This window comes from Sminthopsis crassicaudata, chromosome 6 (assembly GCF_048593235.1).
Source record: "Sminthopsis crassicaudata isolate SCR6 chromosome 6, ASM4859323v1, whole genome shotgun sequence".
Classification (NCBI taxonomy): Eukaryota; Metazoa; Chordata; class Mammalia; order Dasyuromorphia; family Dasyuridae; genus Sminthopsis; species Sminthopsis crassicaudata.
In genome coordinates, this window is record NC_133622.1 from 257,489,611 (window position 1) to 257,515,474 (window position 25,864).

At 56.3% G+C, this 25,864-nt stretch overlaps 2 protein-coding genes across 5 annotated transcripts; one reads left to right on the forward strand and one right to left on the reverse strand.

Annotated features, from left to right (window-relative positions):
* Positions 1 to 4,667: 4,667 nt before the first annotated feature.
* Positions 4,668 to 8,141, reverse strand: PSMD13 (proteasome 26S subunit, non-ATPase 13). Its single transcript, XM_074273094.1, has 13 exons — positions 7,878 to 8,141; positions 7,655 to 7,733; positions 6,987 to 7,021; positions 6,860 to 6,915; positions 6,751 to 6,794; positions 6,557 to 6,643; positions 6,252 to 6,423; positions 5,981 to 6,060; positions 5,758 to 5,883; positions 5,548 to 5,610; positions 5,391 to 5,471; positions 5,189 to 5,305; positions 4,668 to 5,002 (listed from the first exon to the last, which is right to left on the reverse strand). The coding sequence occupies exons 1-13, from the start codon at positions 7,970 to 7,972 to the stop codon at positions 4,907 to 4,909; spliced, it is 1,131 nt and encodes a 376-aa protein (XP_074129195.1). The 5' UTR covers positions 7,973 to 8,141; the 3' UTR covers positions 4,668 to 4,906.
* Positions 8,140 to 24,758, forward strand: SIRT3 (sirtuin 3). 4 transcript variants are annotated; one of them, XM_074273090.1, is made up of 8 exons: positions 8,140 to 8,295; positions 8,870 to 9,008; positions 18,095 to 18,283; positions 18,366 to 18,598; positions 19,588 to 19,688; positions 20,394 to 20,571; positions 23,849 to 24,058; positions 24,552 to 24,757. In XM_074273090.1, the coding sequence occupies exons 1-8, from the start codon at positions 8,217 to 8,219 to the stop codon at positions 24,671 to 24,673; spliced, it is 1,251 nt and encodes a 416-aa protein (XP_074129191.1). In that variant the 5' UTR covers positions 8,140 to 8,216; the 3' UTR covers positions 24,674 to 24,757. The 4 variants fall into 4 exon arrangements, with proteins under 4 accessions (XP_074129191.1, XP_074129193.1, XP_074129192.1 ...); XM_074273091.1 differs by having other exon boundaries at positions 8,141 to 8,295; positions 20,394 to 20,555; positions 24,552 to 24,672; XM_074273092.1 differs by lacking the exon at positions 20,394 to 20,571 and having other exon boundaries at positions 24,552 to 24,672.
* The last annotated feature ends 1,106 nt before the right edge of the window (positions 24,759 to 25,864 follow it).

A 25,864-nucleotide genomic window follows, 5' to 3' on the forward strand; every position in this document is an offset into this window, starting at 1 on the left:
ATGGTTTTCTAGTCCCCATATAGACTCAGTGCTCAGCGTGGTGATGTCATGGTTCTCTAGTTCCCATATATACTCAGTGCTCAGCGTGGTGATGTCACGGCTCTCTAGTCCCCATATAGACTCAGTGCTCAGCGTGGTGATGTCATGGTTCTCTAGTCCCCATATATACTCAGTACTCAGCGTGGTGATGTCATGGTTCTCTAGTCCCCATCTATACTCAGTACTCAGCGTGGTGATGTCATGGTTCTCTAGTTCCCATATAGAGTCAGTACTCAGCGTGGTGATGTCATGGTTCTCTAGTCCCCATATAGACTCAGTGCTCAGTGTGGTGATGTCATGGTTTTCTAGTCCCCATATAGACTCAGTGCTCAGCGTGGTGATGTCATGGTTCTCTAGTTCCCATATATACTCAGTGCTCAGCGTGGTGATGTCACGGCTCTCTAGTCCCCATATAGACTCAGTGCTCAGCGTGGTGATGTCATGGTTCTCTAGTCCCCATATATACTCAGTACTCAGCGTGGTGATGTCATGGTTCTCTAGTCCCCATCTATACTCAGTACTCAGCGTGGTGATGTCATGGTTCTCTAGTTCCCATATAGAGTCAGTACTCAGCGTGGTGATGTCATGGTTCTCTAGTTCCCATATAGACTCAGTACTCAGCGTGGTGATGTCATGGTTCTCTAGTCCCCATATAGACTCAGTACTCAGAGTGGTGATGTCATGGTTCTCTAGTTCCCATATAGACTCAGTACTCAGCGTGGTGATGTCATGGTTCTCTAGTCCCCATATAGACTCAGTACTCAGCGTGGTGATGTCATGGTTCTCTAGTTCCCATATAGACTCAGTACTCAGCATGGTGATGTCATGGTTCTCTAGTTCCCATATAGACTCAGTACTCAGCGTGGTGATGTCATGGTTCTCTAGTCCCCATATAGACTCAGTGCTCAGTGTGGTGATGTCATGGTTTTCTAGTCCCCATATAGACTCAGTGCTCAGCGTGGTGATGTCACGGCTCTCTAGTCCCCATATAGACTCAGTACTCAGCGTGGTGATGTCATGGTTCTCTAGTCCCCATATAGACTCAGTGCTCAGCATGGTGATGTCATGGTTCTCTAGTTCCCATGTATATTCAGTGCTCAGCGTGGTGATGTCACGGCTCTCTAGTCCCCATATATACTCAGTGCCCAGCGTGGTGATGTCATGGTTCTCTAGTCCCCATATATACTCAGTACTCAGCGTGGTGATGTCATGGTTCTCTAGTCCCCATATAGACTCAGTACTCAGCGTGGTGATGTCACGGCTCTCTAGTCCCCATATAGACTCAGTACTCAGCGTGGTGATGTCATGGTTCTCTAGTCCCCATATAGACTCAGTGCTCAGCATGGTGATGTCATGGTTCTCTAGTTCCCATGTATATTCAGTGCTCAGCGTGGTGATGTCACGGCTCTCTAGTCCCCATATATACTCAGTACTCAGCGTGGTGATGTCATGGCTCTCTAGTTCCCATAAATACTCAGTACTCAGCGTGTTGACGTCATGGCTCTCTAGTTCCCATAAATACTCAGTACTCAGTGTGGTGACGTCATGGTTCTCTAGTCCCCATATAGACTCGGTACTCAGCGTGGTGACGTCATGTTTCTCCAGCTCCCACATGCTCACTGTGCCGTAATGATGTCATTGTAAGCGTATGTAAGGGCTGAGAGCACTGGAAAGGACCCATTTCATGCTTGACCAGGCTCTCCTGCGTCCTGCACTGAGACCAAGGAAGGACTTGGGCTGGCCCCAGATCCCCCAGACAGGCGTCCGGGACCTTACAGGCGTCTCTGTGGTCTTTGCTCTCTCTCTCCCCCTACCTTTTCTCTCTGTCCCTCCCTGTCTCTCTCTCTCCCTCCCCCCACTCCCCTGCCCCTCCCCCTCCTCTGTCTCTGGAAACCTTCCCCCCTCCCCATCCTCTAGTGCCTTCTCCCTGTTCCTTATTCCAAGTTTTCCGACTCTCCCAGCCGGGACGGGCAGTTGGTAACCGTTTGGTCTCCCATCAGGCTGGGGGCTTTTTGGGAGCAGGGCCTGTCCGAGGGCTTTGAATCCAGGGGCTTAGCACGCTGGGCATGCAGTGGGTGCATAACAAATGGGCTCTGCCACGGTCACCCTAAATGAACTACTATTTGTCCGACTAGAAATGCGTGTATACCGGGCACAGCTAGGACTGGGGGCCGGGGAGGGGAGGGCCCAGGACCCGGGGTCGTCCCGGGGGACCCTTCAAACCCGAGCAGGACGGCAGGTCCCCAGGGCTTCGACGCTCTGCTTCTGCAGGGGACCTGGGGGGGGGGGCGGGGGGCGGCTCTGGCCAGGGATGATCCGGACCAGAGCCAGAGGGCTCAGGGGCCCCCCGAGGAGGTGGGGGGTTCTGGGCTCTCCTCCCAGACCCAGGCAGTCACAGCCAGCTCAGTTCTTATCCCCGAATCATTCTAGAGGCGAGGGGTCCGGGGAGGCGGCGAGGGGTCACCTTGCAGCACCAAAGCCTTATCGCCAAGAGGAAGAGCGCTGGGCCCCCTCTTCCTCCTCCACATAAACACTCCTTTCAGCCGCCCCACAGTCCAAGGGGGTAATTATGGGCCGGAGGGGGGGAAGGAGGCCCTGGGGAAAGGGCTGGATTACAGGAAGGGATTAGAGGCCCTGACCCAGGCCCAAAGCTCCCGCTGGCACCCCCGCTGCCCGTACCCACCCTCTGGGAGAGGCCGCTGGTTGGCCAATGAGCGAGGTTCGCCATCCTGGGCGTGCTGGGGCAGGGGTGGTGGTGGCGGCCGGCCAGCCCTCGCCCTCGCCCCCCCTCCCGGCCAGCCCCCAGCCTTCCTGTTGGAGACCTATAATTTCCTGTCATTTGAGGGGGGGCATTCTGAAATCCCTGGCAATTAAGATAACGGCCTGGGAGCCTGGATTGGTCCCCCCCACACTGCGCTGCCAGCTCACCGGGACAGGAGGGGGCGGGGCGGACCTAATCTTCTAATCCTGTCCTGCTGGGAAGGCGGCCGCGGAACCCAGGGGTGGGCGACGGGACTCCGGGTCTGGGCCAAAGGCGCGGCCAGAGACCCAGAGAACCGGTGTCCCTGAGGTCGGTCAGCCGTGACCCTTTCCCCCTTTGGACAGTCGGGCCTAGGAGTCCTGGGAGCAGTCCAGAGCCTGGGGAGCACTCCTGGGGCATCTGGCCCCAGACCCCCTCGGAGACCCCGAGACACTCTCCCACCCCCTTCCCAAATCCTTGAGCCATTGCCCCCGGCTGTGAGAGGCAGAGGAAGTGCAATATGGGCACCTGCTGCGAGCATGTGTGGGGTGCTGCCCAAACAGGGCAGCCCACGGACATACCCCCTCGGTCCATGGGCATGGGGTGGGCTCATCCCCCAGGTCTGGATCATGGCTGCCACGGTGCCCATCATCCTCACCACAGGCTGGCACCGTGGCCCCAGGCATTTGGCGCCTCTGGTTCTTGGGACCCTTGGGCCGCCCTCCTCCCGACTCCCAGAGCTGCTCTGCAGATAGGACGGCATGCCCCGAGGAGGGGCTGGGGTCCAGCCCGACTAGCCCTGGCCCTTGTGGGAGATCCCCTGGAAGGCTGCATGTCCCTGACCCTCTCAGCCTCAGTTTCCCCCCCCTGCCAAATGAGGGGCTTGGGCTTTTCCAGCTGTTCCGAATCGCCTTCAATGTCCAGGGCCAAGGGTGGGAGGGCACTGCCTGGGCGTCCCCTGCCAGGAGCTCGCATCTGGTGACTGGCATCTAGTGCCAGCCTCTCAGGTTTTTGTGGCACGGACAGCTGCTGCTTCCTGGTGAGAGCCTGAAAAAGGTGCCTGTGCCCGAGTGAAGGTCCGCCAGGCAAGGGGCGCTTCCCCAGATGCCAGCGTGGAGCCCCCCCCCCCGGGGGACCATGCTGGGCCTGACCAGGGCCTCAAGGCTACTCCAGGCCTTCCTGAGGGACCCCCATCTCCAGCTGGCTGGCCAGGGACCCCACCAGCCCCGGAGTAAGTGACCTAAGAGGGGACTGCGGCCCAGTGGGGGGGGGGGGCAGAGGCTTCCTTGTCTGCCAGCGATTGCACAAAGGGCCCCCCCAGGTCCTGCTGCTATGCCCTTGACATTCAAGGATCACGAGGAACCCAGAGAGCGCTGAGCCCGAACTCTGAACCACCCCCATAGTGCCGGGCGGCCCAGGGAGGGGACCAGGTCCCACTGTCCGGGTCTGCCCACGTCCCCCTCCCCCGGGGGGCCCCCTTATCAGCTTCTGGTCCTCTGCTCTTAAGGTCACAGGGTCCGGGCCTAAGGGGAGAGAGGCCAGCGGATGCAACGGTGACTCCCAAGTAGGAGGGCCGGAGGTTTCCCCAACACAAGGATCGCCTCAAGGGGCTGTGAGGAATTTGTCCGGCTTGGCACACAACCGGTGCCTAATCAATGCCCCATCTTCTCCCCACGGTGCTCCCCCGTCACAGGAGCAGGCTGCCGCCATAGTGACCATCTTTTTCACCTTTCTGGGTCTTTTGGGAGAGGAGCCAAGGTGGGACCCCGGCTGCCCCAGGAGACCCCGAGCCCGAGTCCATTAAAGGTCTCTGACGAAGCCTCCTCTGTGCTTCTTCCGGCCCGCTCTGCCCCCAGCCAGCCCCCCTTGCTCAGAGCCAGGCCCAGGAGGAGGTCCAAGAAGTTTATTCCATACTTTATCAAACAGAGCTGTACAGCAGGGGGCACCCGTGGGGGGAGGGGGGGAGTGTAAGGGGCGACCGAGGGCCCAGGGCACCTGCCTCTGGGTCGGGAGAGGCGGGGGCTGAAGCAGCCCGCCCCCGCAGTGAGCGCCCCACCTCAGGCCGCGGCCCGGCCTTTCCCTGGCGCGCTGCGGGGGCCCGGAGCCCCTCGAGAAGCCGCCCAGGGCCTAGGTCAGGATGTCGTGGGCCTGGTGCTCCACCAGCATCTCCATGCTCTTCACGTCCGTGCACCAGAACTCCAGGCGGTCCTTCATGCCCTTGATCTGGGAGCACGCAAGGGGCAGCCACCCTCACCAGGGGCCCCGAACCCGACCCCCAGCCCCCCCTCGTCCTTCTCCTGGTCCTCCCCCTGCCCTCCTGCCCCCCCTCTCCCGTCCCCTTGGAGCAGAAGGCTGACTCCCAGGAGGCTCCCCGCCTCCCCGGGGCCCGCGGCTGGTGGGCGATGGTACCTGCTGCAGATCCAGCACCCGAGGCTGCACCCAGGTCATGTGCACGCGCTTGTCCACCTCGTCGATGCTGCCCTTCACCAGTCCCACGGAGAGGGCCTTCATCACCAGCAGCTCCACCTACGCGGGCACGGCCAAGGGCGGGTCAGAGTGAGGTGCGGGGTGGGGGTGGGGCAGCCCCAGGGCCCCCAGGGAAGGAGCTCACCTCGTTCACCTTCACCTTGGAGCTCTGGGCAATCTCCTCAAAGGTCAGCTGCCGGTGGTTGGCCGGGCGTGTGAAGGTCATCTGAAAGGCCGAGCCGGGGATGACCCCCTGTGGCTATCGCTCCGGCCCGCCAGCCCCGGGGGGACCCCGCACTCACCTCCATGAGGCACAGCAGCTGGATCTTCTGCAGGAGCAGGGCCTCGTTGGCGGCCAGGTCCGGCTGTAGGGGGAAGAGGCAGACGAGGGGTCTCCCCCCATCCCCCCCCACCCCGGCCCACCCCAGAGAAAGGCGGCGAGAATCTGGAGGCTGGGGGAGTTTGTGGGGTTCCGATCAGAGTTTGGTTGGGGTCCACTCGCCCCCCCTCACCTGCTGGCCCCAGGCGGGCTTCAAGGTCTGGAACCTCTCGACGTTGCCGCTGTTGAAGGCGTAGAGCGTGTCGATCAGCCACTGGCGGTCTGTGTTCCTCAGAGAGTCCAGCACGGGGTGCATGAGCTGCAGGCAGAGCAGAGACGGCGTCGGCTGGGGGGGCTCGGCCACGGCCCTCCGCGGCGCCCCAGCCCGGCTGCCCAACTCCCCAGAGCCAACTCACCAGCTCCCCAAAGTTGTAGACGCCTTCCCCGAGCAGCCCGGCCAGGCCCAGGGTGAAAGCTCTCTCCTGCTGCTCGGACACTGGGAGGAGAGGAGGCCCCGGTCAGCCCGCCGCACCGGGCAGGGGGCACGCGCGGAGTAACCGTGGAAAGCCCCCGTGCCGGCTCGGGTGGGCTTCTGCCGCTCCCCGCCGGGCCGCCCTTCCCAGGGCCCGCCCGGGGGCCCCCTGACACAAGGAGGCTGGCCCACAGGGCCGGGAGCCGCCCGAGTACCTGGCAGGTCTTTGACGTCGATGCAGCCCAGGAAGCGCAGGGCGTCCTTGTAGTAGGACGCGTGGTTGCCGATGGTCTGGTAGTACTTGCTGGAGAGGTCGTAGAAGCGGCTGTGCACCGAGGTCACGCCCGGGAGGTTGTTCAGCATCTCTTCCACATCTTCGATGGTTTCCTGCACAGGGGCGGGGCTCTGAGGGGGCTCCCCGCCCCCCTCCCCCCATCTATCTGGTCCGGGTGTTGCCCCCCCAGGAGGCGGTGCTAAGTCCCTGCCAGTCCTCCGGGTCAGGGGGCGGGCCCGTCCTCACCTTGGTCACCTGCAGGTCTCCGATGTTCAGTTTCAGGGCCCCTATGGCGGTCTTGCACAGGATCACCGCCTCGTCGCTGCTTTTCACCTGAGAAAGGAGAGCGCGGTGAGGGCTGGGGCCCAGCGGCGCCGGCCTGGGGCGCGGAGCCCTCCGCGAGGGGGAAGCCAGGGGGAAGCCAGGGGGAAGTCGGCTACCTTTTCGCGAGTCTTTTCCAGAAACGTCAGGGCAACGTTGGGATCTGGAGGAAATAGAGGACGGTCAGGGGGGTCTCGGGGGGCCGCGGCCCCGCCCCGCCCGCCTCACCTGTCATCTGCCTGACCACGTGGAGGATGATTTCCACCAAGGACAGAGGATTCACCCTGAAAGGCAAGAGCACCGGTCACGCCTGCAGGCCGGGCGCAGGGGCCACAACAACAGGAGGGCGCCTTACCTGTGCTCGAACTCGCTGATGAAGTTTTCGTAAAGCTGCGGGGCAGAGAGAGGGCGCGTTAGTGCCGCCGGCCGGGCGCGGACCCCCCAGCCCCCCCACGGGCTCCTCTGACCCCGGAAGGGCCGCCCCGGCCGGACTCTCACTTCCTGCTCCCCCTTAAGGGGGGCCGCTCCACAGCTTGGGAGCCATGAAAAACCAAAACGGCCCCAAAGGCAGCAGGAGACCAGAGGGGAGGGAGGCCCCAGGCGGGGAGGGTGGGATGACGTCACCGGCTCCGCCCCGCGGCCGGGGTCAGAGGCCAGGGGAGTCTGGGCCGAGGCAGCGCCTGGCTGGGGGGGGGGGGGGTCCCTGCTGAGGGACCAAGGGGAGGGGGGGCTGGAGCCGCGGCCTGCTTCGGCCCGGTTCTGTTTCTCCTCCCGGGCCCAAGAGAGACCCTCTCCAGACTGGGGCTGCTGCGGGGGTGGGGGTGGGGGTGGAGGGGCGTGTTTGCTGCCAAAAAAGTTATAATAATAAAAAAAAAGCTTTAGCAAGAACAAAATAAATGCAAGGGGAACAAAAACTTTGTCTGTAAACAGGGGAAAGCCCTCCCCATGCCGCGGGAGGGGGAGGGGCAGGAGAGGCCGCAGAGCAGCCCTCGGCCCGGAAAGCCCCCGGAGCCCGCCACTCACCTTGATGAGCCCGTCCCCCTGAGCGAAGCAGGGATCCTGCACGAAGTCCAGGATCTGGAGCGTCAGCTGGTGCCATAACCTGGGGGACAAGGGGATCTTCAGCGCGCCCCTCCCCCCGGGTGCGGAGCGGCCCCAGCCGAGGGGGGGAGGGGGAGGACCCGAGGGGCGGGGGGCAGATCGGGCCGCCAGGAGGCCCCCCCCCCACGCCTCCCGCGTCCCGTACTTCTTGGTGTAGAGCTCCTCGAGGCGGTGCCACACGGCGGCCTGGCCGGGACCGGCGCTCTGGCTCTGCTGCAGGAAGCCCGGCACATCCTTCATGGCGGCGGCTCCGGGATGGACGCGGGAGGGGGAGGGGAGTGCGCGGGGAACGCGCGGGGCTTACGGGGAGGCGAGCGGTGCTGACAGTCCGGTGGACGGAAACGCACACTCACTTCCGGTTCACGCACGCTCACTTCCGGCGGGGAACCCGCACGCGTATTGGCCTACTTCCGGCTCCGGCGCCGCGCGAAACAGGCCGGGAGTGCCGCCGGCTTCCTCCTTTCTCCACCCGAGCTTCGGGGTCATGGGGCCGGGCCGGGCCGCCTGGACCGCCCTGGGCGCGGCGCTGGGGCTCGCCCGTGGAAAGCCCACGGCAGTGCGCGGTGAGCGTTCGACGTGCGCGTGTGCGTGTGCGTGCACGCCCCCGAGGCTGGACCCGAGGCGAGGGCGAAGAGTGGCCTCTGGGTCCAGGAGCCCGTTTCGGGGTGGAGCAGTGTGGGAAGTGGGCTCTGCTCCAGGATCTCCCCTCGCCTTCCCGCCGCCTCTTTCCTCTCGTCTCAGCCTCCGCTTCGTGGGGGCTTTGGGGTGCCGAGCATTCATTAAGCGCCCACTGCATGCCAGGCTCTGGTCTGAGCGTCAAAGCAGTTCCCACCCTGCAGAGGGGGGCCCCGCCCCCCCTCCCCGCCCGCGACCCGGTCCCGAGGGGCTGGAGGAGGCTCACCCGGTCCCTCTCCTAACGCCCTGGGGACGTTTTCTTCCCCCTCCCTCCCCCCCCAGCCCTTCCCCCTGGGATGAGGAGGAGGAGTCATTGGAAGAGAGGGAAAGCTCGGTCTACCCCTCCCCCCCAGCGGGTGTGGGGGGGGGGGCTGGCCGCCCCTCCTGCCCGTCCACGCCATCCCCGCCCTGGGAGTCTCAGGCCCGAGGGGTAACCGCGGGCCCTCGCCCTTGTTTCCACAGGCTGCGGGCGCCTCTGGCCGGGCGTCCGGCCGAGTCCCCGAGTTCCCCGCAGACCGAGCAGCAGCGTCTCCGGCTGGGGGCAGCTGGTGCCCGAGAAGAGTCCGAGGGGGGCCGCCGGGAACGGCCCTCGGCAGCCAAAGTAGGTGGTCTCCCCGGGGGCCCTGCGGGCCGGGAAGTGGGGCGGAGCAGGCTTGGGGGGCTCCTCCGGCCTGGCGAGCGGTTACGGGGCCGCTGGGACCCCGGGCTCGGCGCTCGCACCCCAATGTGTCCCGCGAGCAGCGGACATAATGAGCCGATTACCGGCCTCGCCCCCGGTCACCGCAGCAGACGCAGAAAAGCCTTCGCCAGAGCCCGACACTGATCCCGCTAACTCCGGGCCAGGCCGGGAGCGCGCGTCCCCCCCTCCCCCCCCCCCCCCCCCCCGTTTGTAGAGGCTCAGACTGAGTCCTGCCAGCGGGGGAGACTCGGGCACAAAGAGCGCGAAAGAGAGGCCTGTTCTCCCCGGGGTCCCGAGGGTCCCCAGAGACCAGCCGCGCTCCTTGTGACAGTAACATTCAGTGTCCTTTCACATAATTAGGAGACGCCCAGACCGCGCCCACCCACAAAGCGCCCCCTAAAAAGAAGCGGCCGAAGGGCGGGAGCTGCCGAAGCCACTGAGAAAGCGGGGTGACCTTTTTAGTCCCGGGTCAGTCAGTCACCCAGTCCGCCGCTAGAAGCCACGAGAACGTTCTTTTGGAAAATTCTTAGACTATCAGGAGAAGTCATGAGGGATAAAGCCCTTCCCCAGGTTATTGAAAAGTCACTGTCGGGGACGCGGCGGCTTTAAAAAATACAGGGGCGCTCAGTAACCCGGGCCAGAACGCCGGGAACCGTGACGTTGGGTCGGTCGGACCTAGCCTCGGGCCCACCGTCGGGTCTGGTCCGGTCCGGTCCGGTCAGTATTGACTAGTACTGCCGAGCGCTGTCAGACCTAGCCTCGGGCCCACCGTCCGGTCCGGTCCGGTCAGTATTGACTAGTGCTGCCGGGCGCTGAGCGGTGGGGGAGCCAGGCCGCTCCCAGCCCCCCCCAGCGGTGGGTCAGCTTCAGAGCCTCCCTGCTGGCGGCCCTGCCCTGCAGCCCCTCGGGCCGCCTCCACTTATTGGGGGAAACCTCGCCGCTTATGGCGCTTAACCCCAGACTCCGCGCGGGCTGGGCCGCCCTGTTCCTGCTCCTGGGAGTTCTCTGAAGCCGGGGTCTCCCGTCAGGCTCCCCGCGCCCGGAAGTGCGCCCGGGCCTCCGCTCTCTGGCGCTTGCGAGCTCCCGCCGGCCTTGATAATCCGGGAGGAGCGGGGCACGGGCCTCTGGCTTCCTGGCGCGCCCGCAGCACGGAACGGCGCCCCCCGGTGAGATCGGGCCTTCCCCCGAAAGCCCCCGGAGCGCTCGCGCTTTATCTGGAAGCGGAAAACTCGTTTCTAATCCCGAGCCCTTTAGTCGCCTGAGCCATTGGCCAGAGGAGCCGCCTTCTCGCTGGGCCGCGGTGACGACGTCGCCCGGGGGTCTCGTTTCGTCAGTTCCCATAGGTGTCGCGGTGTTTTCCTGAAGTTCCCCCCTTGTCATTGTGGCGAGACTATTGCTTCGCAGTTATAGTCCACACCTCGTCGCCATCTCCCGCCGGCGGCCCGTCACCTTCTACTTCTTTGCCACCATCGAAAAGCTGCTACAACATTTTTGCACCGGAGCCCCTCCCCCTTCCCTTTCTCCTTTCCCCCCTTCCCTTCCCCTTCCCCCTCCCCCTTCCCTTTTCCCTTCCCCTTCTCCTCCCTCTTCCCTTTTCTCCTTCCCCCTTTCCCCCCTTCCCTCTTTCCCCCCTTCCCCTTTCCCCCCTTCCCTCCTTCCCCCTTTCCCCCTTCCCTTTTCCCTTCCCCTTCTCCTCCCTCTTCCCTTTTCTCCTTCCCCCTCCCCCTCCCCCTCCCCCTTCCCTCTTTCCCCCTTCCCCTCCCCCTCCCCCTAACCCCTTCCCCTCCCCCTCCCCCTAACCCCTTCCCTTCCCCCTTCTCTCCCCCCCCTTCCCCCTTCCCCTCCCCCTCCCTCCCTCCCCTCCCCTCCCCCTCCCCCTTCCCTCCCCTCCCCCTTCCCGGAAGCAGACCCTGGATTTGGGCGGAGCTTTGCTCTCCAGGGTGCTGCAGAGTTCACTCTCCCAATGGTGCACGTTCCCTTCAGCGTTCATTCCCTCTAGGTTTACACCTGTTGTGACTTAAGGGGGCAGCTTAGAGCTGCTTGAGTTTGCTGGGATCTAATCCCTAGGGGTGGAGAGGATTTTTAAAGTGATTGCAGACCGCTTGATTTCTTTGGAGAACCCTTGGGAAAGGACTCCTGTTAAAAGGCTGGCTCAGTTCTAACTGCGCAGGCTTGTGCCAGAGACTCCTGTCAGCCCTTTGCTATTACGTCATGCTCTGTGGAGCCCTTTCCGAGGCCCCGTTCCCGACTGTTCCTTTCCAGAGGACCGTTTCTCTGCCGAGATCACCTCTGCTGCTCCTGCCCTTTTAAATTCGGCCGAAGTTCGAGCCCTTTATTTTAATTCTCGGGTCTCTTTCTGGTTCAGATGATTCCTGTGACCGCGTTGCTGGATTTGGGTTTTTAATCCCGCTTTCTCTCTTTTGTTTTTTGGGTGAGCTTGTACATCCATTTTTATTTATTTTATAGCTTTTTATTTACCAGACCTAGGCATGGATAATTTTACAGCATTGGCAATTGCTTTTGTTGCAGTTTCCCCCCCTCCCCCACCCCCTCCCCCCATGACAAGTTGACCAATACGAGTTAGATGTTACACGGTTACATTCATTTTTATAATTGTGATTCCTAACCACGCACTTGCCTCCATCCTATTTTCTTTGTTTATCCTGCTCCATTTTTTTATCCTTTCTACTTTGCTCTAACCATTGTCTCCTTTAATCCACCCTCCCTTTTATCATCTCTTTCTCCCTTCTTTCTTCCTTCTGTTCCCCTGAGTTCACGCTTCCGTCCACAGCTGAGTACGTGTATATGTCCTTCCCTCTGAACCAATTCTGGTGCTGGGTTCCAGCATTGCTTATCCCCCACCCCCTTCTCCCTCTGTTGTAAAACCCTCTTTGCGCTTCTCTTTTATGTGAGAAAATGTCCCAGTTCTTCCTCTCCGTTTTCCTTTCTCCCAGGGCATTTCTGTTTTTCCTCCCTTCATTTTTTTGCGGACATTCCAGCATAATTGACTCATACCTGTGCCTTTTATGTATGTAAAGTCTTTTTACTGCCCTAACAATAAAGTTCTGAGGAGTTATGTGCGTTATCTTTCCATACAGGACCGTCAACATTTTACCTCTGTGGAGCCCCGATTACTTGTTCATGTTTATTTTCTTTTTTATGTTTCTCTTCAATTTCAGTGTCAAATTTTCCATTCGGTTCTGATCTTTTCATCAGGAATATTTGGAAGTTCTCTGTTTCATTAAATACTCGTTTTTTTCACTTGAAGGATTATATTCAGTTTTGCTGACTAGATGATTCTTAGTTGTAATCCTAATTTCTTTGTCCTCTGCTTTAAAGTGGGAGCTATTAAATCTTGCGTGATCCTGACCCAGGGTATTTGAATTCCTCCCCCCCCCCCCCCCCCAGCTATTAGCAATATTTGGGCCTTGACCTGGTAATTCTGGAATTTGCCTATAATATTCCTGGAGATTTCTTTTTGTCATCTCAGGAGGTGATCGGTAGATTTTTTTCGATTTCTATTTTACTTTCTGGATCTTATTTATTAGGACAGTTTTCCTGTATGATTTCTTGAAATATGATGTCTATACTTTGTTTAATCATGGTTTTCAGGTAGTCCAATAATTCTTATGTCCCTTCCCTCTGTTTTTTTAAGTCAGTGCTATTTTCAGTGAGATATTTCACAGTTTCTTTCATTTTTTATTCTTTTCACTTTTATCGTTTCTCTCATGGAGTCATTAGCTTCCACTTGCACAGTTGTAATTTTTAAGGAATTCTTTTCCTCAATGAGATTTTGTACTTCCTTTTCCATTTGACCTGTTCTGCTATTTGAGATATTTTTTTCTTCATTGAAATTTTGTGCTTCTTTTTTCATTAGGCCAATTTTGCGTTTTTTTAAAAACATGTTATTTTCTTTAGCATTTTTTGTACCTCATTTACCAAGATGTTAGTTATCTTTTCATAATCTTTTTGTATCACTTTCATTTCTTTTCCCAATTCCCCCCCTCCAGTTTTTATCATTTTCTTGAACTCTTCTAGGAATTCTTGTTGGGCTTGGATCCAGTTAGTATTTTTCTTTGTGTTGTAGCTATTTTCACATTGTTGTCATCTTCTGTGTTTATGCCTTGGTTTTCTTCTCCATTCTAATAGCTTTTTTTTGCTGTTTGCTCGTTTTTCCAGCCTATTTCTTGAATTTTGTGTTCAAGTTGGGGGTAGGGAAGTCCTTTCCAAGCTTTTTTGTGCTGCTGCTTTCACACTGGTTGGGGGCGGGGGTGTCATGTGAATTTTCAGTTTTTAGAAGGTGCTGTGATCGAAGGAAAGGTTCTATCCCTGCTCCCTTTGTCTGTGCTCTGGTCTTTACCCAGGAAGGGCCCTTGCTCCCGTGTAGCTGTGAGTGCCCGTGCTTCTCTTGGCCCTAGGGTTGCCAGGGAATGCCAGCTGTACCCAGTGCCAGCAGAGGGCCCTGTGGAGGGGCACCTTCCTGTTTTAGCTGCCTCCATGGCTCCAGCAGTGTCTTTCATTACCGCTGCCGCTCCAAGACATGGTTATTTAGGGGAGAATGCCTGTGAGCCTCCATCTTGGCTCAGGGTCCTCTGAGGGAAGGCCTTGGGGGTCCTCAGAACATCAGAGCCCAGCACCAGGAGAAAACGCCTTTGTCGCGTTTGTGACTCAGTGATAGCTGGCGGACACCCTAGGAAATGCCCAGCTCGTGTGGCAGCTGCTGAGCAGTTCTTAGAAGCAGCTGATAAAACCCAGTTCTGACAGTGTGGGACCCTCTCACTGCTTACTGACCCCCCCAGATTCTCCCAGGTGCCCCCTAGCTCCCAAAGCTTCTGACTGATTCTAGATTCTTGGGGGCGGAGGTGGGGAACAGCTCTGTACAAAAGATGAACAAGCTGCCCTAGCAGTTGAGGAACCAGGGACAACATCAGAATTAGGCCTCTTGAGGAGCCTTGAGGTAATAAAAGAATATATTCGAGTCATGAGCTTGGATGGCATGTGCTTCTGCAAGCATTGGAAAAGTGCCCCATGTAAGAAAGAGCAAGAAGCCACGTAAAAAGCATTGGTTAAGGTCGTATTCTACACAGGCAAAAGGCAAAAACAGCTCCCTCCCCCATGGAGGAGACAACAGACATTAATTAAGAAACACCCTTGGAATACAAAATTTACATAGAGGTATGATAAGAATCAAATTCTGTGTTACTTTAGTTGGATTTTGAAAAGTTGGGGTAGCAGTCATGATTTTAAATAAAGGGGGTCAATGTAGACACCATTAAAATTGAATGGAAATACTAAAAATTTTTAAATCAAAATAACAGTTAGAAATTGAATTCAGTAAGGATCTCTTAAAGGAAGAAAACATCATTGGAGGCTAAATAACATAATTTGAAAAAATTAACGTATCAAAAATTATGGAAAATTTTCATTCAAGAAAATTGCAATGATGAAATAACACCACTCAGGGGATATAGCTAATGCAATTCTAAGGGGAAGATTTGTTTGTTACTTTCATCAATAAGAACAAGTCAGTTGAGCATGCAATTTTTAAAAAATGAATAAATAAAACATCTTTTCATAAGAAACAGATTATGAAAATCAATAAAAGTATAACAAACTCGAAAGCAAAAGACCATTGAATTGCCAAAACCAATCAGTTGGCTGTTTAAAATAAATAACAAAATATACCAGTATGATTTTTTTTAAAGAAGGGAAACCAAATTGTTCATATTAGAAATGAAAAAATAACAGCAACTGAATATTTAATTACATTAGCAAAAGAAGACAGAGATTTTAAATAACTTAATGTCAGAAAACAAATTGAACACACATGAACTCCCAATAAAAAACTCTAGGACCAAATGGATCTATGAGTACATCCTATCAAACATTAAAGGAACAGTTAAATCTGGTACTACAAAACTTTGCAATAATAAGAAAAGAAGGTACTCCTCCAATATCTTTTTAAGAGTTTATTTTGTTTTTAAATTCACAGAACAAAACAAGAATTTCCTTAACACAATACAATAAAAAAGATTGCACACAAAACTACCATGTACAGCTGGGTTTTCCTTCCAAATATACATATTCTGTAAATTTCTTTATTTTCCTTTTTCTCTCTCTCCCACCTTCCCATGATGGCTACCATTAGAAACAAAGAGGTATATATGGATATATGTTGTGTGTATGTACAGTTTTTCTATACATCTATTTAACACTTTGTTCTCATACCTATATGGTGTTAATATCTAAACCAAGGAGAGATGAAAGCAAACCAATAACAGACCAGTATCCCTAACGAACATTGATGCAAACATTTGAAACAAAATATTAGCAATTAGGCTATGATAGCATAAAAAATTATGTACCATGATCAGGTTGGATTTATTCAGTGTTGACTCAACACAAGGAAGAGTTTAAGTATAATAAACCATTAATAATAAAATCATTTATCAATAGATGCTGAAAAGGCTTTTGACAAAGTCCTAACCACATTTCTATTAAAAACTGGAAGTCATAAGAAGTGGACCTTTCCTTAACATGGTTAATAATATTTATCTAGATCTAAGAGCAAATATATGTAATGTAGAAAAGTTAGAGGCCTTTCCAATAAGATCAGGGATAAATCAAGAACATCCATTATCATTATTACTATTTAACATTTAGTAAACACTATACTATCTGATTCTAACCTTATCAGTAAGGCAAGAAAAAGAAACTGAAGGAATAAACTTTGACAGAGAAGAAATAGTTATACCTTCCCCCAAGATATGATAATATTCTTAAAGAGCCCTGTTGAGTCAAGGATGAATTCAAATGTGGGATGCTTGCCAAATGAAGAATGAATTTAAAAGTTGCAGAATATGATTTGATGTAGTACCATTTGTAGTATAAGAAATGATGAAGGGGATGCTTTCAGAAAAAAAGGAATTGAAGCAATAACTTTAGCAAAAATTCAGGATATAAATTAAATCCATAAAATCCTCATTATTTCTGTATATAAACAATCAAACCCAACAAGAAGAGTTACAAAGAGACATTCCATTCAAAACAATTGTAGAAGGCATAAGTTAGTTGAAGGTATCTCTCTCAAGATTCAACCCGGAGCTATATATAAATTCAACTATAAAACATTTTGTGGAAGTAAAAGCAACATTAAACAATTGGAGGGGGCAGCTAGGGGCCACAGTGTATAGAGAACCAGCCCTGAATTCAGGAGGACCCGAGTTCAAATCTGGTCTCAGACACTTAACACTTCCTAGCTGTGTGACCCTGGGCAAGTCACTTAACCCCAGCCTCAGAAAAACAAACAATTGGAGGGAAATTTATTTGCTTATAGGTAGGTTGAACAAATATTATAAATATGAAAATGCTACTTGAATTAGTTAACTTCAACACCAATCGGATTGCCAAAAGAATACTTTATGGAGGTAGGACAACAGCAATAAATCGTAGAGAGGAATCAATGATAAAGAATCTCAAAGGTAATAGTGGAAAAAATGGGAAGGAACAGGCCTTAAATTGTACTACAAAGCAATGATTGTTAAAATGACCTTTAAGAGGTCAGTTGGTATACAACATACAGATTAGAAACAGCAGCTTAGTGTTTGATGAATCCCAAGACTCCAGTTACTGCAAGAGAGACTCACTATTTGACCAAAGACTCTGCAAAAATGTGATAGCAGTGGCAGAAATTACAGTTAAACCAACAGCTCGCACCGTATGCGAAAATAAGTTCCAAGTGGATACATGACTTCCATGTGAAAGGTCAATTGGCTATATTATAGACAAATTAGAGCAAGGAAGAATTTCCTTTCAGATCTGTGGATATTACTAATCATACAAAAGAGCACACAAAATGAAATGGTTACTTGATCATATTGAATTAAAAAGTTTTTGCCTAAGTAAATCTAATGTGAAAATCAGAAAGAAAACATAAATGGGGGGGGGGGGATTTTTTTAGCAACTTTGTCTCATAAAAATCTCACATCCTTGCTATATAAGGAAATGATTAAAATTTGATAAAACTAAGGCATTTCTCAGTAGATAAATGATCAAATGATATGAACAGGAAGGAAGAAATCTTAAGTTATCAACACTGTGTGGAAAAATTAATAATTAAAAAAGGCAAAGTAAAGCAGCAAGGATGATGGAAGTGATCCAAGCTGGAGGGGCTGGAAGAAACTGCCCTTGCCCTGCTGGCAGAGCTGTGAAGTGGCCCAGCCATCTTGGAAAGCAATTTTTAAGTATGGGACAAAAATCACCAAAATATTCATGCATATTCTCCTAGCTATACCACTCGTAGTCCTGTACCCAAAGAATTGAGGGAAAGGACGCATGTTACACAAGCACAGCGGCTCTTCTCATAGTTACCCCAAACGGGACGCTAAGCTAATGTTGTCCCGTTGTGGAAAGGCTATACAGATTGTGCACGTGGATGTGATCATTGTAAGAAATGATGAAAGAGATGGCAAAGCTTATTATAAGCTGAGGTAAAATGAAGTGAGTCGAGTGGGAGAATAATTTATGTAATGACAGCATCATGGAAGCAGTTTTGAAAGATGTTAGACTTGATCAAGGTAACGATAAATCGTGAGTCCCTCCTTCCCCCCCCCCCTCAGAAGTTGACATAGCTTGCTCTTCTGACAGGTGAACCTAAAGGCCCAAAGATACACACATTTTATATACGGCCAAGGTGGGGAATTTGTTTCCCTGGGTTCTGCAGCTCTGTACGGGGCGGGGGGGGGGGCTTTCTTGTTCTTTTAGAATGTCCTTAGTTGGGGTGTGGGGGCTGGTTGATGAGCACATTGGTTACCTGCCAGACACTGGGCTTACCGGGGGTGCACAGGCCCGAGGCAGCCTCAAAGGAGGGGGCTGGAATGCCATGGTTACCCAACCGCCCTCCGAGGAGGTTCTTCCGCATGTGCAGCCCAGGGAGGGCCAGGCGAGGGCCGGCCTCTCTTGGAGTTGGGGGCGCGTGAGTGCAGCTCTCCTTGCTTTGTGGCCCCCAGCTTCCTGGGGAAGAAGCAGAACTGCCTTTTCTCGGGCGCTTTTGGGGGCAGTGGAGCCGGCGGCAGCCACGGCGGAGAGAAGCTGTCCTTACAGGACATCGCCGAGCTGATTCAGACCAAAGCCTGCCAGAGAGTGGTGGTCATGGTGGGCGCCGGGATCAGCACCCCCAGCGGCATCCCGGACTTCAGGTAAGGCCCTTGGGCTCTCCGGCCTTCGCTCCTTCCCTGGTGACGGCGGGCTCTGGGAGCCTGAGGTGCCTTCCCTCCTCAGGTCTCCAGGGAGCGGCCTCTACAGCAATCTGGAGCAGTACGACCTTCCCTACCCAGAAGCCATATTTGAACTGGACTACTTCTTCCACAACCCCAAGCCCTTCTTCGCTCTGGCCAAGGAGCTCTACCCTGGCAACTACAGGCCCAACCTGGCCCATTACTTCCTGCGCCTGCTGCACGACAAGGGGCTGCTGCTGCGGCTCTACACGCAGAACATCGACGGGCTGGAGAGAGGTGAGCCCGAAGGCCGGCCGGCCCCCCCGGCCCTCTTCCGTGTCCCTCGCCGGGCCACCAGCCGGCTCCTTCATTCCCTCGTTTGTTTTCCCGAGATGATGTTGGCTTTCTGTGTGTGGCTGAACAGCTGGAAGAGTGAGTGGTTAATGGGAGCAGGGAGGGGGGAAACTCCAGGAGCCAGGGATGCTGGGAAAAATGGAAATCTCCCCAGACAGCCTTTGGGACTTGGACCAACCGTCGGTGAAATCACCAGCGAAGACAGCTCTGGGCCTGGAGATCCTGTGAGGGAAGTCGGGGACCCTCCAGTCTGCTCAGCTCCCCCAGCAAAGTCCTCCATTCCCCCCCTTCTCCATTGCTCCTGTAGCCGCCCCTTCCTTCCTTGCCCCACTTGCAACTGTCCCAACTCCACAGCGGTGTCTCCTTCCTCCCCATTTGCCTTCTGGACTCTCTGCCTGGAGGTTCTAGAGGCGGCGGGGGCTCCTCTGGGCCAGTCTGCTCCACCCTCTCTCGTCCATTCTGTCCCGGCCTGCTGCCCTGCTTCCTCTTCCTCCTTCCGTCTTGGATGTAACCAAAATGGAGCTTTCCCCAAGTCCCTCAGAATCTCCACGGGTCACATCTGCAAGAGGGAACGGCGCCCCTTGTCATGCCTGTGGCTCTGCGCTTCTGTTCCCATGGATGGTCCCCAACTCACTGCCCGGGCTGGCACCCCCTCTTCTTCCAGGCCCTTGGGCGCCCCCTCTTTGCTTACTTTACGGGGAATGACCGTGGGGAGCGGCCGGATTCCCTCTACCTTTTGCTGCCGGTCTCATTCCTCCTCTGGGTTGCCCACGTCAGTCCCTTGAGGACACCGAGCGCTCCCTCCACGTTCCTCCATCTGGTGTGACGCGGCCCCTCTGGCCAACGAAGCCAGAGCCCGAGGAGGCTGCGGCGGCCCTGGGCTTTGCGTGGGCGCAGCCTCCCCGCCCCTCCTCTTTGTGTTTGGATTGCAGCGGCCGGCATCCCTGCCGCCAAGCTGGTGGAAGCCCACGGCACCTTCGCCTCGGCCACCTGCACCATCTGCCGGCAGTCATTCCCCGGGGAGGAATTTCGGGTGAGTGACTTCAGGGCTTTGAGGGTCGGGGCTAAAGCAGAGGGGCGAAGACGGCGCTGGGTGCTGGGCATTCCTTCGGAGGGAGCCTGAGCCAGGGGCAGCCTTGAGCCCACGCGACCAGAGGGGACTCAGGATGAGCTGCTGTAGCTGGGCTGGGAGGGCCGTGGGCCAGGAGCTACAGCCACAGCAGGGGATCCGGTGCTGGCGGGGAGAGGGAGACTGCAGCCAAGATGTCCCCCCAGAGCATGGAAACAAATCAGGAAAGTCACGGGGGAGTTCGGGATCATCTCGGCACCTGCCGGCTTCCGAACCCGTGCCCCTTCCCAGTCGCCCGGAGATCGTCGCCGTGACCGCTCCCTTCCCTCTTGCCCCGGGCCGACCCCAGGACGGACGTTCCCACGGCGCCTCTCGTCAACCTTTAAGCTTCTCGTCTGCCCTGCTGGCCCCAAGGCGGGCTTGTCACGACTGCCTCTCCCAGAGGGGCTCCCCGGGGAGGGGGTTTCTCTCAGTCTGGGGCTGGTGGGGAAGGGACAGGACCCTTGGGGGGCACAGTCTGGGAGACCGTGGTCACCGAGCGAAGCGGGCTCCTCGTGAGCGACGATCCACGAGCAGCCTCCCCGACTGACCGGCTCAGCCTCGCGGCAGGCCCTGGGCGCTTCCGACGCCGGGTCCGGCCACGCTGACTCTTGCTGAGTTTTCTTTCAGGTGGATGTGATGGCAGACAGGGTGCCCCGCTGCCCCGTCTGCACGGGGGTCATCAAGCCTGACATCATCTTCTTTGGGGAGCAGCTCCCACAGAGGTTCTTCCTGCATATGGTGGACTTCCCCATGGCAGATCTGCTCATCATCATTGGGACCTCTCTGGAGGTCTGGAGCCCTCGGGGTAATGGGGATTCAGGAGCGGGGCTCCTGGATGAGGGGGGAGAACACTTGCACTCTGTACAATTTGTATCAAATGCAAGGCCCTAGAGTAGGGGTCCGTGGAAAAGAAGGGATGAAAGATTGGGGAGAGGAATCCCCAGTGTGGTCGCCCTCGGAGGAGTTCGGGCCTCCCGGGGCGCCCGTCACCAGGAGACTGACAGGAACGCGGTCCGCCGTGACCGCGGGACAGCAGCTGGCCATCGTTGGCCAGAGGGGGTGGATCTGGAGGAAGGTTTCTCTTGTTCGCCCTGGGCAGAGAGCTGGCTACCCTCCCACCCGCCAGTCTGCTTCTCAGTCCCCTTGCGGAGGCTTCTTACTCAGCATGATGGAGTCAGAGTTCTGTCCCATATCCGGGGCCCTGTTTTCTGGACCCTCGCAAGATCTCGTCTGCCCACGTGGCTTCAGGGATCACCCAGATCTGTAGATGTTTCTGCCGAGCTCCGTTTCTGCCCATTGCCTCGGCCACCTTGAGTGACACGTGCCTTTCAGACTTCCCGCTTCCTGTTGAAGGCAGAGGCCCCTCCCTCAACAACCTGTTCCTGGCGAGGAATCTCACAGAATGGGCAACCTTGAGCTCGGGATGTCTGGGTGTACATGTATCTCTATCTGTCCCCGAGAGGCCTTTGAGAGGAGGGAGCGCGCCGCTCTGTCTGGGGCAGTGGCCAGGGCCGGCACTGCAGGGGGAGGGCCCGGGGGAGGCGTGAGGAAGGCTGCGGTGCTGTTTGGGTAAGCAAGGGGGGATGAGTTAGAGGAGTCTGGGAAATGGGCTCCTGGCCAGAAAGAGGATTCCAGGAAGGATGAGACGTGGATGCATGGAGTTCTCCGACCCTCCCCTTCCGATCGCCAAACTCATTATCCACTTCCACCCATCTGTGGGGCTCTCGCCCCTTTTCTTTCTCCCCTGTGCATCTCTCAAGAACTTGGGCTCCTAGACAACTTCTTGGGGACTAATCCTGCCTTCCTTCCATCTCCATCTGTCTTACTCATTTAAAAAAGGTAATTTTTCTTCCAATAGATTTATTTATTTCATTAAAAATTGTCCAATTATATGTGAAAAATTTTTGACATCCATCTTTACAAATTTTGAGTCCATCCCCCCTTCCTCTTAAGAAGGCAAACGATATGATATCAATTATACCGTGGGAAGTCATGCAAAACATTCTTATTAGCCTTGTTTGGGGGGGAAAGCGAGAAAAATAAAGGGGAAAAAAGTCTGCTCCCCCTGTGCGCTGGAGGGGGGCGTTGCTCGTCCCGCCCTTGGGAATTGTCTTGGATCCTCGTCTCCATGGGAGTAGTTCATCCTTGTAAAGTGCTGTAACGTGGGCCCCCTTCGCTGTGGTCCCTGCGAGTCTAACCAGATTCTCTGACGTCATCCTGCTTGGTCCGTCACAGTCAGACCCAAACTTGACATTGGGCTTTGAGGGTTTTTTTGTGGTGGTTCTTTTCACTCACATTTGTTATGATTATTATGTATTTTCTCACTTTTAAAACTTCTTTGTCCTGGATTCTCCCCGTTCTTCTCTCCCTCATCTTTGGACACTTATTGGCTTGCTCGATTTCCTACTCTGACATTGGCCATTTCAATGCTGTGTTTCTAGTTCTTCTAAAAAAGACATTTATTTCTGTAACACTCCTACTTCCCATCTTAGCCGTTGAGATTAGAGAAGGAGTTTGCCAAGAAGGGCCGCTCCCAGAGCCTTGTTGGAATTGCACAGTGCTTACCCAGAATGCTTGCAGGCAGCTGGGCAAAATGGCTTCCAGTCATTCTCTTTTTCTCCTCTCCTTCCGTGGAGAACTCTGTGTGTTCATTGTTTTGATAGTGGACAATTTGGTTTTCCTTTCTTTGGGCCTGTTACGTTAGGCAGCGGTTTATCGAAAGTTTCCCCTCCCCCAAGGAATCAGCTTGGACTTCGGGTTTCCGGGCTGATTCCGGGCTGATTCCGGGCTGATTCCGGGCTGATTCCGGGCTGGGTTCTTTTTGTTGTGGCCTTTCTTGGTGACCTTTCGGAGATGGCACGCTCTCCCGTGTTACTCCGGCGAGTGCAGCCCGCAGTTTGGGGCCCGTTTCTGGGGGGATCCCTGCTCCTCCTCGATGTGGCCTCTGAGCCCTTTCTCCAAGTGGCCTTTGTTGGGGATCACGGGCTGTGTCAGGGAAATGCCCGCGGCGCTTCGGCTTGTCATGGCTTGTGGTCAGTGATTAGGAGAAGAGGGGCCTTTGGGAGACGTGAAGGGAAGATTGAGAAAGAGCCGAAGTAGCCGCCCTGGCACCAGCCTGGCTGTGGGGCCTGAGGGCCCAGGACAGCGGCTGCGCCGGGAGGATGGGGGACCCCCTTCTGGCGCAGGGCTCTCCTCCCGCAAGAAGCTTGGGCGGCTCCAGAGAGGGAGAGGAGGCGGGATGGTGACCCCCCAATAATTCAGATAGACTGTCCTCAGAGCCAGAAAGCTGGTGACAAGGGAGACAAAGCAGGGCCACAGGGCGAAGGCACCAGGGACAGGCTCTCCCAGGAGTCAGGGCCTGAGAAGGCCCACGGCCTCGCCACTTAATGGGAATGGCTGCAGGGTCGGGGTCAGGCTAGGAAGGCCCTGGAAGCTGGAGGGATGACCTGAGGGGCGGGAGGGCCAGAGAGGGGGTGTCTGAGGGCGGTTTGGGGTACGAGTACTAAGAGGAGCATTGAGCATGGAAGGGAAGGCTAGCGTCTCTGGGGGAGCCACCAGGAAAGGGAGAGCAGAGGGAGCGCGTCCTGGGAGAGGCGGGCACTGGCTGGGCACGGGCTTGCCCGGGCTGATGGAGGCCAGGGAGGGGTTGTGGGGCACCACCTGTGGTTCTCCCAACACAGGGGCCCCAAAAGGACGTCCGGGAGGGGGCCCAGCCAAGGGGTAGGGGCCGTGGTCAGTCAGGGAACAAGCATTAACGCATCACCTCCATTGTGCCAGGCTGGGGGCGCAAAGAAAGGCAGAGACTCTCCGTCCCTGTTTGGGGTTTGTCCACAAAGTCATTGAGGCAGCATTGAGGAGATGGGGGATGCCCTTTCCCGTCAGGGAGGTCACAGGCTCCCAGAGGAGGGCCCAAGCAATGGAGGGGAAGGGGGTCCCCCGGCGGGCAGAACCAGGGGCACCAGCAGCTAGAGGTGTCTGAGAGGGAGGGAGTGCCCGGCCTTCCAGTGACATGGAGTGGGGGCAGGGCTCCGCCCAGCAGCCCCCCAGAGAGGGTCCAGCAGGAGTCTCGGCCACCCTTGCAGGTAGAGCCCTTCGCCAGCCTGTCGGAAGCCTCCAGGAGGTCCGTGCCCCGGGTGCTGATCAACCGCGAGCTGGTGGGACCCTTCGCCTGGCGGCCCCGCCACAACGACGTGGCCCAGCTGGGCGACATTATTGGTGGCGTGGAGAGGCTGGTGAAGGCCCTGGGCTGGACCAAGGAGATCCAGGACCTGGTGCAGAGAGAGACCAGCCAGGTAGGGGGCGGGGCAGGCCGGCTAATGACCCTGCCCCCCTGCTGCTTGGGGGGGAGGGACATGGGGCAGATGCACTGGACCCCCCTCGTGCTTCTGGGGGGGAAGATGGGCAGACTGACTAAGGACCTACCCCTGCCCCCTGCTGCTTCTGGCTGCCCCCACGGATAAGAAACCCTCCTTTTATCCCTTGTCTCACATGCTGATCTTGGGACTTAGGTCCACCTCTGCTGGGGCTGCAGGAAGGGGGGGGGTTAGGGGGCCCCTTCCCTGGGGCCACGTGGTCTGTCCGTCTGTCTCTTCCCTCCCCCCCCCAAAGTGACCAACCACCTCTGTTCCCCATGGACTCCCTGCAGACCAACAAGTCTCCTTGCAGCCCCTCCCCCCCCCCCCCCCCCCCCCCCCCCCCCACCCCCCCCGCACGGCCCAGGTTCCCAGCAGGCATTGGGTAGGAGGAGGAGGGGCTGCTCCCTTCCCAACACTCTCTCCCCCACAGGACGCCCTCTGAGAGCGGCCGGACCCAGGGTCATGCGTCACCCCCTTCCTGCGAGCCCTGACTTCAAGATCTCGTGGAAACCCATTCTCTCAATAGTCAATAAACATTTATTTAGCGCCTAGTGAGCGTCACAGGCCCCGGTTCTCCCAGGGCAGCAGAAGGGGGGCAGGCCGGGTCCAGTCATGGGGGGCATGTGAAGGCTCCCTGGCTCGCCCCACTTCCTCGGGTCAGAGAGGGAGGAGGAGAAGGGAGGGAGAGAGGGGAGGGGCTCAGGAGGACAGGGTGGGCCCCAGGACTCGGCGGCTCAGGACCAGAGGCTGGAGAGAAATGGTGGGGGTGGGGATGAATGGAGGGGGGGGGCAGGGACTAGGGGCTGGTAGAACCACTAGGGGGCACCATAGGGCACGGTCGGCCTGGGTTCCCTCAACTGTACAAAGGTCCGGAATGGCAGACGGCTCCAAGATCTGCCGAGTAAACCGAGCCGAAAATGCGCCCGAAAGAGCCGAGGGGGGGTGGGGGAGGCTGGGGGGCAGGTACTGACGTCAGGGAGGTGAGAATGGGGCCTGGGGAGGCGGCTGAGGGCTGTGTCGGATGTGTGTGCGTGGGGGGTGTGTCTGTGTGTGTCTGTGGGGGGTGTGTGTGGGGGGGTAGTGTGTGTGTCTGTGTGGGGGGTGTGTGTGGGGGTAGTGTGTGTGTGTCTGTGGGGTGTGTGTCTGTGTGTGGGGGGTGTGTCTGTGTCTGTGGGGGGTGTGTCTGGGGGGTGTGTGTGTGTCTGTGGGGGTTGTGTGTGTGTGTGTGGGGGGTGTGTATATGTGTGTAGGGTGTGTGTCTGTGGGGGGGTAGTGTGTGTGTGTGGGGGTAGTGTGTGTGTCTGTGGGGGGGTAGTGTGTGTGTCGTGTGTGTGTGGGGAGGTGTCGGGGTGGGGTGGGGGGTAGTGTGTGTGTGTGTGGGTAGTGTGTGTGTGTGTCTGTGGGGGGTAGTGTGTGTGTCTGTGTGGGGTGTGTGTGTGGGGGTAGTGTGTGTGTGTGTCTGTGGGGGGTGTGTCTGGGGGGGTGTGTGTGTCTGTGGGGTGTGTGTGTGTGGGGTAGTGTGTGTGTCTGTGGGGGTTAGTATGTGTGTGTCTGTGGGGGGTGTGTCTGTGGGTGTGTGTGGGGGGTAGTGTGTGTGTCTGTGGGGTGTGTGTGTGTGTGTCTGTGGGGGTAGTGTGTGTGTGTCTGTGGGGGGTGTGTCTGGGGGTGTGTGTGTCTGGGGGGGTGTGTGTGTCTGTGGGGGGTGTGTGGGGGTGTAGTGGGGGTGTAGTGTGCGTGTGTCTG